The sequence below is a fragment of the Canis lupus genome, chromosome 7 (assembly GCF_011100685.1).
Source record: "Canis lupus familiaris isolate Mischka breed German Shepherd chromosome 7, alternate assembly UU_Cfam_GSD_1.0, whole genome shotgun sequence".
Classification (NCBI taxonomy): domain Eukaryota; kingdom Metazoa; phylum Chordata; class Mammalia; order Carnivora; family Canidae; genus Canis; species Canis lupus.
Window position 1 is genome coordinate 16,125,882 of NC_049228.1, and position 16,947 is coordinate 16,142,828.

The window sequence follows — 16,947 nt, forward strand, 5'->3', positions numbered from 1 at the left end:
TTCCCTCAGAGGTCTCTGGAAAAGATTACAGTCAGCCCCTAGATTCCTATTTAATTAGAAGCCTACTACTTAGGCCATAGTCATGATGATTAGCTAATAGGGCTCCTTCCACAGAAAGACTGCTCTTGGATCTGTTGCTTCTTCCCGTGCCATGGGTGTGTTAGCATAATACAGTATACACACTTGTCAAATCACTATGTTGTACATCTGAAACTAATGACACATTGTGTGTTGATTATACTCAAAATTTAAAAGAAAAATAACTCTTTCTCCATTGGTTGCCGTCTTGTGGGACTCCGGAGGGTAAGTCACGGTGGCCACCTGACCCAGGCAAACTAGAGGTGTCCCCTGGCAGCAGTCATGAAATATGGGGCCACAGACAGGTTTTGAACTCCTTTCTGGGTGATGTTGATAATTACAGTTCTGTGTGACCAGGAATACAAGTTTCCCTGGCCCTCGAGAGCCAGGTAATGAAGAGGTATACCCTTTGCAGCAGCCACAAAATCTGGGGCACCACACACATATAAAGGTTCTTTTCTAGGAGATACTGGTGCTCTGAAGCATGCAAAGGTAGAACCTACTGGTTTCTATTCCTGATTGGTGTTCCAACAGACTTGTAGATGCGTGTGTTAAAGTAGATGCCTATCCCTTGGACCAAGATTTAATGTAAGCCAGTGTCTTGTTCACTTTAAGTCTGGGTGCAGTTGGCTGCTCTGAGCTGGGCCCTGGGACAGGGGAATCCAACACACAAGCCCTGTAAGACATTTTACAGATTGCTACTGTTTTGTGGGTCTTGGAATATAAACTCTGTTGGTTTTTAAAATTAGGTGTTTTGGAGGCCTAAGTTTGTCTTAAAACTTGGGGTGCTCAGTGGGAGTTGAAATCTTTGCTCATCAGGGAGGAGTTCCAGGTTGAGTTCACACCTGGCTCTAAAATTTACTAATTTATGAGATGAAAGATAATAGTTTGACTTAATATGCATTTCTTTAGTTATTCAATAAATGGAATATTTCTTTTATGTGTTAACTCTTTCTAATATATTTTGCCCCCCACCCCCCACGCCCGAGACAGCCAGCACAGGAGTGGGACAGGGGGAGGGGGTAGATGCAGAGGGATAGAATCTTAAGCAGGCTCCATGCCCAGAGTGGAGCCAGATATAGTGCTCAGACTCACAACCCTGAGATCATGACTTGAGCTGAAATCAAATTGGACATTTACCCAACTGAGCCACTCAGGTATCCCTAATTTTTTTCATTTGAATTGTCTATCCATTTGTCAGTAGCTCATGTTTTATTATGTATATTAATTTTTCTAGAATTACACATTTTTACAGTGTTTAATACATAATAATTGCAGAAATTTTGCAAAATGTAAAGAAGAGCATGAATGAACTATTATCAGATTTTTGTTTAGATATTTAAATGTGAATTTTAACTGATAGAATGCATCCTGCATATACTACTTCATAACCTGTTTATTTCACTTAAAGTCATAAACAATTTTTCAGATCATTAGATCTTCCTTAGAGCCAAAGTTATTCACTATGGCACAGGTTTAATACCCTCTTTATTTCTTTATTAGTTCCAGTATAGTTTACAATGTCTCAGGTGTAAAATATAATGATTTAACACTCCATATATCACCCAATGCTCATCACAAGTATGCTCCCTCACCCCATCATCCATTTCACTCATCCCCCCACCCTCCTACCCTCTAGTAACCATGAGTTAACCATCAGGTTCTCTGTGGTTAAGAGTCTGTTTCTTGATTTGTCCTTCTCCCCTTCTTTTTATCCTTTGTTAAATTCTACATGAGTGAAATCATATGGTATTTGGCGTTCTCTGACTGACTTCACTTACTGTTATACTTTTTAGATTCATCCATGTTGTCACAAATGGCAAGATTTCACTTCTTTATGGCTGAATAATGTTCCATTGTGTGTGTGTGTGTATATATGTATATATACCACTTTCTCCATTCATCTATCAGTACACACTTAGACTGCTACCATAATTTGGCTATTGTAAGTTATTCTGCAACATAACCTACAGACGCATAATATCCTTTCAAATTAGTGTTTTCATATACTTTTGGGTAAATACCCTCTAGTGGAGTTACTGGATCATATGGTATTTGTAATTTTTAATTTTTAGGACCCTCCATACTATTTTCCACAATGGATGCCCAATTTTCATTCCCAGCAACAGTACATGAGGGTCCTTTTTCTCCACATCTTCACCAACACTTGTTGCTGCTTGTGTTTTTTTATTTTAGCCATTCTGACAGGTATGGGGTACTATCTTATACCCTTGTTTTGATTTTTATTTCCCTGATGATGAGTGATATTGAGTATCTTTTCATAGGCCAGTTGGCCATCTGTTTGTCTTTGGATAAATACGTGTTCATGTGTTCATGTCTTCTGTCCTCTTTTTTTTTTTTTTTTTTTTTAAGATTTTATTTATTTGAGAGGCTACAGAAGTGGCTGTGTGGGGAAGAGGGAGAGGGAGAGGGAGAGTGAGAAGCAGATTCCCCACTGAGCAGGGAGCCTGACTCAGGGCTTCATCCCAGAACCCTGGGGCCACAACCTGAGCCAAAAGCAGGTGCTTAGCTGACTGAGCCACCCAGGAGCCATTTTTAATTGTGTTAACTTCTACCCATTTTTAATTGGATTATTTGTTTTTTGGGTGTTGAACTGTATAAGTTCTTTATATATTTTGGATCCTAACCATTTATCGGATAGGTCATTTGTAAATACCGTCTCCATTTCACTAGGTTGTCTCTTATTTTTGTTTCCTTTTTTTGTACAGAAGCTTTTTATTTTGAGTCCCAGTAGTTTACTTTGCTTTTATTTCCCTTACCTTGGGAGACAGAGCTAGAAGAATGTTTTTCCACACAATGTCCGAGATATCTGTGGTAATGCTCTTTTCTAGGATTTTTATGGCTTTAGGCCTTAAACGTTAGGCCTTTAACTCATTTCGAGTTTATTTTTATATGGTGTAGGAAAGTGGTTCAGTTTCATTCTTTTGCATGATCAGTTTTCCTAGCACCATTTTTTTTTTTTTAAGATTTTATTTATTCATGAGAGTCAGAGAGAGAGAGAGAGAGAGGCAGAGACACAGGCAGAGGGAGAAGCAGGCTTCATGCAGGGAGCCTGATATGGGACTTAATCCCGGGACTCCAGGATCACCCCCTGGGCCAAAGGCAGGCGCTAAACCACTGAGCCACCCAGGGATCCCCTCCACCATTTTTTAAGACAGTCTGTTCTATTGATCTCTGGGTCTGTTTTTGTGCCAGTACTATACTGTTTTGATTACTGCTTTGTAATATAATTTAAAGTTTTGATTGTGGTATCTCCAGCTTTGTTTTTCTTTTTCAAAATTGCTTTGGCTTTTCGGGGTCTTTTGTGGTTCCATATAAATTTTAAGACTGTTCTAGTTCTGTGAAGAATGCAGTTGGTATTTTGATAGGGGTTGCATCAAATCTGTAGATTCTGCTGTGGGTAGTCTGGACATTTTAATAATATTTGTTCTTAACAGTCCACGAACATGAAGTATCTCCATTTGTGTCTTCAGTTTCTTTCATCAACATTTTATAATTTTCAGAGTGTAGGTATTTCGCCTCTTAGGTGTATTCCAAAGTATCTTATTTTTGGTGTGACTGTAAATGGGATTTCTTTCTTAATTTCTCTTTGTGCTGCTTCATTATTGTATAGAAATGCAAGAAATGTCTGCATATTGGTTTTATATTCTGCATATTGGTTTTATATCCATTTCTAGAAGTTTATTGATGGAAACTTCAGGGTTTTGTATCTGTAATATATTATCTGCAAAGAGTGAAAATCTGACTTCTTCCTTAATACCAATTTAGATATCTTTTATTTCTTTTTGTTGCCTGATTGCTGTGGCTAGGACGTCCAGTACTATGTTGAATAAAAGTGTTGAGAGTGGATATCTTTGTCTTGTTCCTGACCTTAGTGGGTAAGCTCCCAAGTTTTTCACCAGTGAATATGATGTTAGTTGTGGATTTTTCATACATGGCTTTATTGTGTTGAGATATGTTTCCTCCAAACCTACTTTGTTGAGGGTTTTTATCATGAATGGATGTTGTACTTTGTCAGATGCTTTTTCTGCATCTATTGAAATGATCATACGGTTTTTATCCTCTTATTGGTATTAATGTATCACATTGATTGGTTTGCAAATATTGAGCCATACTTGCATCCCCCCCAAAATTCCACTTGATTGTGATGAATGATTTTTTAAAATACATTGTTGGATTTGGTTTGCTAATATCTTGTTGAGGATTTTTCCATCTGTGTTTATTGGAGATACTGGTGTATAGTTCCCCTTTTTTGTGACATTTATCTGGTTTTGGTATCAGGGTGATACCTTGTTGAATGAATCTGGAGTTTTCCTTCTATTTTTGGAATAGTTTGAGAAGGGTAGGTATTAACTCTTTAAATGTTTGGTGGAATTTGCCTGTGAAACCTGATCTTGGACTTTTGTTTGTTGGGAGTTTTTTTTTTTTTTTTTTTTTAAGATTTATTTATTCATGATAGACATAGAGAGAGGCAGAGACGCAAGCAGGGGAGAAGCAGGCTCCATGCTGGGAGCCCGATTAGGACTCGATTCCAGGTCTCCAGGAGGCAGGCGCCAAACCGCTGAGCCACCCAGGGATCCCTGTTGGGAGTTCTTTTTATTATTGATTCAGTCTCCTTGCTGGTAATCAGTTTGTTCAAATTTTGTATTTCTTCCTGCTTCAGCTTGGTAGGTTATATGTTTCTAAAAATGTACCTATATCTTCCAGTTTGTCTAATTTGTTGGCATACGTTCTATAATACTTTCTTATAGTTGTTATTTGTAATAGTTGTTGTCTCCTTTAGTTTGTGGTCATCTTTGAGCCCTTTCTCTCTCTCCCTCTCTCTCTCTCTCTTTTTTGGTAAGTCTGGCTAGAGGTTTATCAACTTTCTTGACTTTTTAAAAAAAACCAGGGTCTGGTTTCATTGATTTGTTCTATTATCTTAGTTTCTATATTAACTTCTGCTCTAATCTTATTTCCTTTCTTCTGCTGGTTTAGGTTTTCTTTGTTCTTTTTCTAGCTCCTTTAAGTGTAGGATTAGGTTGTTTATTTGAGATTTTCCTTGTTTCTTGAGGTAGGCTTATGTTGCTATAACCTTCCCTGTTAGAACCACTTTTGCTGCATCTCAAAGATTTTGGACTGTTGTGTTTTCATTTTCACTTTTTCCCACGTACTTTTTGATTTCTTTGATTTCTTAGTTGATCCATTCATTGTTTATTGAATGGATATTATTTAACCCCCTGTATTTGGGTCTTTCAAAATTTTTTCTTATGGTTGATATCTAATTTCATAGCATATGGTCAGAAAATTTGTGTGACTTCTACCTTTTTGTATTTGTTGAAGCTTGTTTTGTGGCTTCATGTGATCTATTCTGGAGAATGTTCATATGCACTTGAAAGAATGTGTATTCTACTATTTTGGGATAGAATGCTCAGAATATATTTGTTAAATCTATCTGGTCCACTGTGTCACTGAAAGTCACTCTTTCCTTGTTGATTTTCCTTTTGAATGATCTGTCCATTGATGTAGGTGATGTGTTAAAGTCCCCTACTATTAATTGAATTACCATCAATTACTTCCTTTATGTTTATTATTAACTGCTTTAAGTATTTGCATGCTGCCAAGCCAGGTGCATAAATATTTATATTTGTTATATCTTATTGGATTTTCCAATTTATTAATATTTAGTAATATTGGTACAGTATATATATATATATACACACACACACACACACACACACATATATAGGTACAGTCTGTTTTGTCTGAAGTGTTGATGCCTTAGCTTTTTTTGACACCTAAATATTTCTCCATCCCTTTACTTTCAATGTGCAGGTATCTTTCTATCTGAAGTGGGTCTCTTGTAGGCAACATTTTGGTCTTGTTTTTTTATCCATTCTGTCACCCTCTTTTTTTTTTTTTTTTTAAGATTTTATTTATTTATTCATCAGAGATAGGGAGAGGGAGAAGCAGGAGGCTCCCTGGGGGGAGCCTGATGTGGGACTTGATCACAGGATCATGACCTGAGCCAAAGGCAGGTGCTCAACCACTGAGCCACCCGGGTGCCCCTCTGTCACCCTCTTTTGATTGGAACACTGAACCCAAGTAATTAGAATAGATAAATATTTATCGCTTTTTTTAAACTTATTTTGTGATTGTTTTTGTCATATTTCTCTGATTCTTTTTCATCATTTGCTGGGTTTCTTCTGTAATTAATATACTTGGATTGCTTTCTCTTTATTCTTTGCGTATCATTAATGGTTTTCGATTTGTGGTTACCATTACATTGTGTATAACATACTCTGTATGTAGCAGTCTGTATTTGTTGATGATCACTTAAGTTTATATCCATTCTTTACTCCTCTTCACCCCAGTGTTTTATGTATATGGTATCATATTTTAGTACATCTTTTTATTTTGCGGATGTATTGACTTATTTTTTACAGAAATACATTTTACTAGTTTGTATTTCTTATTTTTCATGCTCTCACTTACGGTCTTTCCTTTCCACTTTAAGTCCTTTTTAATATTTTTTGTGGGGCTTGTTTAATGATCCTGAACTCTTTTAGCTTGTCCTTGTTTTGGAAACTCTTAGGTCTTCTTCTATTCCAAATGATAGCTTTGCTGGATAGAATATTCTTGACTAGATTTTTTCCCTTTCTGCACTTTGCATATTTATTGCCATTTTCTTCTGGCTGCCAAAGTTTCTGCTGGAAAATCCACTGATATCCCTGTGGGGTTTCCCTTGTATGTAACTGTCTTCTCTTGCTACTTTAAAATTTTTTTCCTTTATCTCTACTTTTTACCATTTTAATTACTGTGTCTTGATGTGGACCTTCTTTGGTTGATTTTGTTGGGGGATCTGTGTCTCCTGGATCTAGATATGTGTTTCCTTCCCCAGAATAGGGGAGTTTTTAGCTTTATTTCTCCAGGTAAATATTCTGCCCACTTTTCTCTCTCTCCTTGAGATTTCTATGATGTGAATGTCATCATGCTTGATGAAGTCATTGAGTTCCCTGAGTCTGTTATTTTGCATAATTTTCTCTCACTTGTTCACCTTGATTAATTTGCATTACTCTCTTCTAGTTCATTAGTTCATTCCTCTGCTTCTTTCAGCATATTTATAAGGGTCTCATTGATGTCCTCCACTGTTTTCAAGTCCATTGAGTATCTTTATGATCATTATTTTAAAGTCTCTGTCAGGCATTTTACTTATATCTGTTTTGCTTGTGTCTCTTGCTGTGGTTTTGTTCTGTTTCACTTGTGACGTACTCGTTTGTGTCCTTGTTTTACCTAATTCTGTCTGTTTCTGTGTGTTAGGAGAGTCAGCTGCATTTCTTGATCTTCAAAGTAATGGGCAGGATGTATACTTTTAACTAGGTGGCACTGACCCTTCTTCAAAGGGGATGCGCAGCTATAATGGAGACCAAGCTAGCCGGGGTGCTCCATAGAGTGTCTGGAGGTTAATAACCTCTTTACCTCTGCCTTCATCTTAATTGATAAATATAAAAAAGCAAATCCTCCTTGTTTAGTTCAGGCTGCTAAAACAAAGTACCATCACACTGACTGGGTGGCTTATAAACAACAGAAACATATCCTCACACTTCTGGAGGCTGGGGAGTATAAGATCTAGGCTCTGGCTGATTTAGTGACTGGTGACAGCCCACTTCCTGGTTCATGAAAGATTCTCTCACTGTATCCTCACATGGCAGAAAAAGCAAGAGATCTCTCTGTTATTTTAATAAATCACCAATTACTTTCATGGGGGCCTCATCTTCATGACCTAATCACCTCCCAAAGGCCTGCCTCCTAATACTATCACATTGGAGTTTAGAATTTCAAAATATTAATTTTGGGCATTCCATTCCTTATATTCCTGGTCACTGAAAACCAAGAAGTTATCCCATTCAAATACCTCAAGACTTGGGGCAGCCTGGGTGGCTCAACAGTTTAGCACCATGTTCAGTCCAGGGCGTGATCCTGGAGACCCAGGATCTAGGGAGTCCTGCTTCTCCCTCTGCCTGTGTCTCTGCTTCTCTCTCTGAGTGTCTTTCATGAATTAAAAGAAAACAACCAAGACTTGAGGAAGAAATTGTTTCTTAAGTTTATGTTGAAAGAAAATGAGGTAGAACAGGATTTTGGTGTGTTTTTTGTTTTTTGTTTTTTTTAAGATTTTATTTATTTATTCATGAGCGACACAGAAAGAGGCAGAGACACAGGCAGAGGGAGAAGCAGGATCCATGCAGGGAGCTCGATGTAGGACTTGGTCCCGGGTCTCCAGGATTACACCCAGGGCTGAAAGCGGCGCTAAACCACTGAGCCACCTGGGCTGCCCTAGAACAGGATTTTGGACCTGGAGTAGGCAAGGTGGCGGAAAGGAGAGGTCAGCACCATTGTTACCCACTGTTTTGTTTTGTATTTTTCCTGTGACTTGTCTAATAGGGTGTAGGGTATCCTTAGTAGAATAAGGTGTATTTTGCTTTTGCAGCCCTAATCTTGAAAAAGCACTGTGCTTCAAGTTATATGCTATCTGTATAAAATCTTTCAGTTAGACAGATTGAAAGTAAAGACATGAGTAAAGCTATAGCAAATAAATGACATACAAAATAAAATGGTATCAGTATCAAAATAAACTTTGAGGAAGAAAGAAAAAGACAAATATTAGTTCACAATATACCCATTCTACCTAGTATTAGAAATGCTCCTGTGTATACTGGCCAAATAAAATGGTAATGTGAGAAAGTAGCAAAAATCCTAAACATTAGGAAATTTAAACATTGATTTTAAATGAAAGTTAAAAATTATAGACTATTTAGAGAACAAGGTCAAAACTTTGGAAGGGCAAAGGAATTGTCATTTATTCAGAAGAATATCAAATACTTTTTGCACAAGACAGTTTTTTAGATGAATAAACTGGTAGTGTTTTTAAGACCCTGTTTATTAATTTAATCATGACAGACAGAGAGAGAGAGAGAGAGAGGCAGAGACACAGAGGGAGAAGCAGGCTCCTCACAGGAAGCCCAACGTGGGACTCAATCTCTGAACTTGGATCACACTTTGAGCAAAAGGCAGATGCTCAATTGCCGAGCCACCCAGAGGTCCCTAGTTTTCAACTCAGTAAAATGAAACAAGTAGAACAGGAAGAAATTAATAGAGATAAAATCAAATTGTAGAATTAGGAATAGTGATGAGTAAAAATTTTAGGTAATAAAAATTATGAATAATATCTTTGTAGAAAGGTCTATCCCTTATCTAATTAAGAAAATAGTAAAAAGCTATAGATTCACAGTCCTCTATAAAAAATCCATGTGGTAAGATAGGTTTGAGAATTCAGGATTTTTCATATTTTACTAAAGTAATATGGTGCACATTCCATATTTTATATGAACACCTCCAGCAAATCTGAAGCAAAATCTGGTAATCAAACTTCTTGCTACATCACCTTAATGAGTTCATAAGAGAAAAATACCTATCTACTCAGTGCTTGACTTAATAGAGCTTTTTTTTTAAAAAGCATTTGAAGGGGACCCCTGGGTGGCTCAGTGGTTGAGTGTCTGCCTTGGGCCCAGGGCGTGATCCCGGAGTCCCCGGATCAAATCCCACATCGGGCTCCTTTCATGGAGCCTGTTTCTCCCTCTGCTTATGTATCTGCCTCTCTCTCTCTCACTGTGTCTCTCATGAATAAATAAATAAAATCTTAAAAAAAAAAAAAAGAAAGAAAGAAACATTTGAAGGCTGCTTAGGTGGCTTAGTAAGTTAAATGTCTGCCTTCAGCCCAGGCCATGATTTCAGGGGGATCAAGCCCCACTCAGTCTCCCTGCTCAGTGGGGAGTCCACTCCACTTTTCCTTCTGCCTCTCCCCTCGTTCATGCACTCGTGTGCTCGCCTCTCTCTCTCTCTCTCCCCCTCTCTCATAAATCTTTTTTTTTTTTTTAATTTTTATAAAACCAAATGCTTATTACCAATAAAGTACTTTAGGAAATGGAGTAGGAAAATACTTCATTGATAATGTTGAAAAGTATCATCTAAAAATAATAGGTGTGCTTAGCTGGCTGAATTGGTAAACACACTCTTGATCGCAGGTTTCTGAGTTAAAGCCCCACATTGGGTGTAAAGATTCCTTAAAATAAAATCTCTTTAAAAATAAAAAAAAATAATAAAAAAAAATAAAAAATAATAATAAATAATAAAAAATAAAAATAATAAAAAATAATTTAAAAATAGGGGATCCCTGGGTGGCGCAGTGGTTTGGCGCCTGCCTTTGGCCCAGGGCGCGATCCTGGAGACCTGGGATCGAATCCCACGTCGGGCTCCCGGTGCATGGAGCCTGCTTCTCCCTCTGCCTATGTCTCTGCCTCTCTCTCTCTCTCTATCTGTGACTATCATGAATAAATAAATAAAAATTAAAAAAGTTTAAAAAAATAAAAAATAAAAAAAAATAATAAATAACAACAATAATAGTATACCCTGTACTAAAAACAAGTCTTAGAGTAGTGCTGTTCAGAATGTTAAGGAATTAAGTTCAGAAATGCCTGCACATTTAAAAATACTAATGGAATTGTGACAGCAATTTTACATTTGTTGAATCTGATAATTAGAAAACTTGGGCTTGTATTTTGTATGTGTTTTATATTCTAGTAGGAGTCCATTTTTTGTATATATACAAGAATATTGTTTCCAGTGGATTAGGTGGGGGAAAACCCAGTTCTTCATTACAGACAGTTTGAGATGCATTGCCCTAGGGGGATTTCTGTACTGTAAAGTTAAGACAAAGACCAAGCACGGTCACCACCAATCTCAGTGTCATGCAGTAAATAAAAAATAGGGGTATATAAGAGAAAAAAATCGGTAGAACTATTATAAAGAATTTAATTGGGAAAAATCCTATTCACTGTAATAGTGAAATTACAAAGAATTTAAGACTGTGTAGTTTAAATATAAAAATTAAATTGCAGACCTTCTAAAAATCATCCTAAGTGAAAATCATGGACCTTTAAGAACAGTGTAACAGATTTTTATTGAAGGATAGATCATGAAGTCTTATAAAGAGCCCTGAGATTTTACCATACTTGCAGTCTAATGATTTCAGCCTGCTTGCTGAGGACACAAGATTCTGAGTCAGAGACAAAATGGTATTATTACTCATAGAATAGCAGGCAGTGTGTACTTCATGTTTGTGTTGGTTCCCACGTATCCCTAAAACTTTTGGGGACAATATGGAACAGATCCATGTGGATACTGAGGGCACATTGAGTTTGTATTACGCTTGAGGTACTTCTGAGTTTAAGAAACCCTCAGTCTTAGAAAGGGGCTGCTGGCAAACCTGCCACCCTCCCTACCTTTACTATCCTCAATAGGAAACAAATCTGCTTCCTACCCTGGAGGAAAATACTATCTTTACCTTCCAAGGTTATTTGCTATTCAGACATTCTCGAAAAGATGTTAAGTAAGACTTAGAGAACCACAGGATATCTGGAGAATTGTCTCAACAGATAGAAGACTTTATGAAATGTAGAGCCATATACTGTTTCTGAGTGGGAGTTCTGTTATCGTAAGATACCAGTTACTTCTTGTAAGAAAGGCTGTTCTCCCTGAGAACAGCCCTAAATTTTTATACGTTTAACATTATGTGATAAATTAGAGAAGTTAGGAAAAATAATGCTGAAAAATAGCCAAGAAGAATTTTTAAAGGTTAGAATAAATGGTCCACATATTAATAAAGAATTCTAATTATTGTAAGATAACAGTAACTATATTTACATGATGCTATCTCCAAATGAAAAAATATTTGTAAACACATATATGAAAATATTGCAGAATAGGTCTTGGACAGGAAAGGCCATATTATGAAGGATCTCACAGGCAGAAACTAGATTTGACCACAGAAACAAAGACAAGGGATGCCTGGGTGGCTCAGCAGTTGAGTGTCTGCCTTTGGCTCAGGGCGTGATCCTGGAGTCCTGGGATTGAGTCCCACATTGGGCTCCCTGCATGGAGCCTGCTTCTCCTCCCTCTTCCTATATCTCTGCCTTCTCTCTGTGTGTCTCTCATGAATAAATAAATAAAATCTTAAAAAAAAAAAAAACAAAATAACTTTTGGTCAATAAGCAGCATTAACAAAGTTGGAAAAGGATAGCAAAAATTATTTGCAGCTTGTATCTTTAACAAAGAGTGAAATGAATAGCACTGAAATGTTAAATTCTTAGAAATTAGAACAACAAATATCCAGATAGAATAAAAGGCAGAGAAAATGTAAATTAAAATGATAGGCTACTGTAACAAAAAACTAAATAAACTAATATTGGTAAAGATGTAAAACACTTGATGTAATTCCCAGAATTGGAGACGATGTGAAGAAATAGATTGTCAGATATATAGTGCAGGAGCACATACAGAAGTCCAAGCTTTCAGTAATGCACTATGGTGCTTTTTAAAATGTTGATGGCTTTTGACCTAGGAATTTTACTTAAGTAAATCTTTCCTGAAAGGAATAAGCCAAAGTACAAAGGGTTTATGGCAGTGTTGTTTCACAATTTAAGATTGGCTGTAAGCTAAATGTTCATCAACATGGTATAGCTTGAGTTATATGTACTACATCCATACAATGGAATAGTAAGTCATTAAAATTCATATAGATTAATCTTTAAAGAAGCAGAAGATGAGCGGCATTTGGGTGGCTCAGTCAGTTAAGCATCTGCCTTCAGCCCAGGTGATGATCCCAGGGTCCTGGGATCCAGCCCCTTTCTTGACTCTCTGCTCAGCGGGGCATTTGCTTCTCCCTTTCCCTCTGCCCCTCCCTCCTGTTTGTGCTTGTGTGTGTGCTCTTTGTCTGTCTGTCTCTCTCTCTCTCTCTAGCATGCTCACTCTCAGATCTTTAAAAAAATAAAAGGTAGAATATGTACATAAAATATTTTATATCTTTCTTGGAACATAATCTCTGGAAATCTCACCTCCCCATACTCTTGGTTGTATCCTCACTCGTTTCATTTTTTTTTTTTCATGTGTAACCTAGAAGTATGGCTTTGCCAGTTCACTTTAGTGTTCTCACACAGTCCATATTTCTCTTTTTCACTTCATTTTTCTCTATAGTATTGTTATACTTGACGTACTTTATTCATTATTTAGTTCTGTAAGAATTAGAATATTTGGATATGGCTTTAAGTACAGAACATCCATCTCTTTTGTTCATTTTATCCTCCGTACCCAGAACAATGTCGACTCTATAGCAGGTTCCTAACAGATACTTCATGAATGTGGAATGAATTTATAAAACTACTAAATGGAAAAAAGTTAGCTATACACCATAAACCAATCCTACTTTCTTTTTAAAAACTGTATGTGTTTATATATTACACGTGTAAAATTTCCAGGTGGCGAATTAACAAGTAATTTTTACTACCCTTCTTTTCTGCCTCAAGTGAGAACATAATTTTATAATTATTGAAAACATATTACTATTACAGGGTTAGGAAGGGGTGACTCATGGGCCTCTTTTTAAATATAAAAAAATTTACTAGTCTGTGAGGGTGAAATTACTCACCCTGTCCTGACTTTTCCTCTTGCAGGTAGCACCTCCTCCACCTCCACTTACTGATACACCTGACTCCGCAGCAACTATGGGTGGAGGTTTACCAACAACCATGGGAGGGCCTCTTCCTCCACATTTGGCTCTTAAGGCAGGTGAGAGACTTGATTGTGTGCATATGATGGTGGTAAGATACACATGATCCTTCTTGGTCCTCATCTCTTTCTCATTTGGATAGAGAAAACTGCAGTAAAATTCCTAATGTCAAGACAACCCAAGGCCTTCATAAATTTACAAATATCACCAGTGATTTCTCTTACAAAGTGTGACATAGCTTAATTCCTTGCTGTCATTACTAATTTTTATTTCTGGATAGATTTTGTACAAGCTAGGACATTTTATTAAAGGGTCTTATTTATTATCCTTTCTTGTTTCTAACTTATTCCTATCAAATATATTGTAGATTTATACCTTGTGGGTCCAAAGTGTTTCTGAATTCTGTGTATTATCAAAGCTTTTATTGGTCTGGTCTGCATAGGATAGATTAACTAGGTTCTTGTCAAGTTATTTAAGTCTCAGATCCAGTATTTATGAAATGAAAATATCAGTAGTATTTATTTCATAAGATTGTTGTGAGGAATGAATTTTTTAAAAAGCATGTCATAGACTTAGTAGAGTTAATAATCAGGCAGTATTAGCTGTTTTTAGCTACTCTGCTTTCTTCCCAAGACTCATCACTTTCTTACACCTTTTTAGCTTCTACTTATCCCCATCATTAGCGCTAACAGGTTTCTCTCAAGGTCATATTTAGCAAAGAAGTGGTTTTAACAAATTTAATCAGTTAATGAACTTAATTTTAATGAACTTGAAAATGTATGCTAGATTGTCAGTCACTTATGATAATTGCTAGTATCTCCTCCCTACATACCAGCCTTGGAATTATCAATTTACACCTCTATTTCAATCATGAAACACTTTTCAAGTAAATCATGAAGATTTGGGGCACATTTCCAAATAATTGAAATTTTGGCTTTGGGTTATAGAATACCAAAATCTAAGAATACTCTTTAAAATATTTAGGATCTTCCTACAGTTTGATTAATTAAGAATACAATAATTTTCTTCCTAATAGAAAATAATTCTGGAATCGGGGCCTCTGGCTATGGTCCTCCTGGGCCCACCTGGGATCGAGGAGCGAACTTGAAAGATTATTATTCAAGAAAGGAAGAACAAGAAGTACAAGCGGTAAGATTATCATATCACTCTTTGTCACATATCCAGGATTGTGACTTAGTACTTGGTTCACTGCAAGGCTTAAGATACTCACAACTTAATAATTTAGTGATTCTCTTTAAGTCATTACTTGAGGCTGCTTGTTCATACAAGACAACATAACCCTAAGCTACACATTATAATTGATCACTAGAACTGCCTATGAAATAAAACCGTATTTTTCTGGTGGTACAATGTGTCCCCAACTGTTTTACAGGAAATATAATTAGTTACCTTAGTAAACTTCATTTCCTGAGCACTCGGAGTAAATATGTCTTCATAGAAAAGCTTATTAAGTATTAAAAGCCAACACGAGAAAATTTGTCAAGGTTTCTTAGGAATAATGTAAATACACAGTACATTAACTAATAGCTTGTTTATATAATAGGATCACCAGATGCAGCAGAAACTAATTCTAGTTCAATTTTGACTAGGAATAGGAGCATTAAAAATAGTTTTTGCGGGCAGCCCAGGTGGCTCAGTGGTTTAGCGCTGCCTTCAGCCCAGGGCCTGATCCTGGACACCCAGGATCAAGTCCCACATTAGACTCCCTGCATGGAGCCTGCTTCTCCTCCTGCCTGTGTCTCTGCCTCTCTGTGTGTGTCTCTTGAATAAATGAATAAAATCCTAAAAAAGTTTTTGCATTATAAGGGATGATACAAAGAAGATACTGTTATATATTTTTATACCTTAGACATGCATAACGAAACTAAAATTAATGCAGCCAACTGTAATTATTGATTCCATAGACTTTAGAATCAGAAGAAGTGGATTTAAATGCTGGACTTCATGGAAACTGGACATTGGAAAATGCTAAGGCTCGTCTGAACCAGTATTTCCAAAAGGAAAAGATCCAAGGAGAATATAAGTACACCCAAGTGGGTCCTGATCACAACAGGTTTGCTTGTTTCAGTCTTTTCCTTCTATAGTAAGTTAGAGTTGTTTTGTATAGTCATTGTTCTATTTTTGTTTGTTTTATCTGATTCAGTTTGTGGATTGGCAGTGAGAATTGTGAAAAGAAGATACTTTGCACAAGAAAAATTGTCACTGATTTGTAATTAGTAGTTTACCATGATTTTCACTTAGGATGATTTTTAGTTCGGCAAAATCTGTCATTTGTGTTGTTAGACTTTTGAGGTTCTCATTTGTATCTGAGAGGCAAATCATAGCCACAAGTGGTGGTTTGTCCGTGATTTAAAAATCAGCCCTAGGTGGTGAGTTTATTCACTGTGGTATTGTTGAAGGTAGTTACAAGGATTTATTTCTTTAATGGGTCAGGTTAGACACTTCAGTTCCAAAGTCTTAGGTAGACTGTATTGCATCTAGATCCATATTTTCCTTTAGCTTTGAAAGTTGCCAACTCTTAAGAGTTCCGTTGAAGTGTTTAAGGGCTTATTGTGAAGCTGAAGGATAGCTTCAGTCTTTGTATGTGAGTTAAATTAGCCTACTTTTATTCTGTTAAATAAATAAAAACATAAAAGGAGGTCATTGTAATAGTTGACAGTATGTTTCTCAGCCTGCTTGCTATTCTTCCTGAGAGCATTCCAGGGTGTAGTAATTATTACTCCCAGGAAGGCTCATATGGATTAGACTCTTCTGGGGGCACTGTATTTTTATTGGAAGGTAAAGAAGGCTATAGTGGAAACCTTCTGGATGATTTAATTTGCTGTCCTTTATTTATAAAAAATTACTCAAAATACATTAAAAGTATTTTCCTTGAAAATCAGAGTGTTCTCCCTCCAATACATCTAGTAATCCTAAAATCATTATTACTAAAATAAAACTTTGACACTATGGTCAAGATGATGTTCAGAGCATGGCTCCCCCTGCCTTCTACTACTTGTTCATTCCTGAATTCTCAGATACTTAATTTGACATCAGATTTTTTAAAACCCTCAGAGGTTATAAAGGAAGGATCCATTTATTAATTTTTCTTTAATATTTTGTCCTTCTGAACTGATTTAGCTTATTAGTAGCACTTGGTGATTTTAAGAACAGATAAATGTGTCTGGAGCTTGTTGTAAACATGTTTTGATACCAATGTTTTATCATTGACTCCTGATACAAAGAAA

At 36.5% G+C, this 16,947-nt stretch overlaps 1 protein-coding gene across 1 annotated transcript in view; it reads left to right on the forward strand.

Moving 5' to 3' along the window:
• DHX9 (DExH-box helicase 9) overlaps positions 1-16,947 on the forward strand; it is a 58,953-nt gene that overhangs the window by 13,084 nt on the left and 28,922 nt on the right. The window contains exons 4-6 of the mRNA XM_038542247.1: positions 13,644-13,758; positions 14,736-14,848; positions 15,625-15,773. Coding sequence (XP_038398175.1) covers positions 13,644-13,758; positions 14,736-14,848; positions 15,625-15,773 — 377 coding nt within the window. The remainder of the gene's footprint in view (positions 1-13,643; positions 13,759-14,735; positions 14,849-15,624; positions 15,774-16,947) is intronic.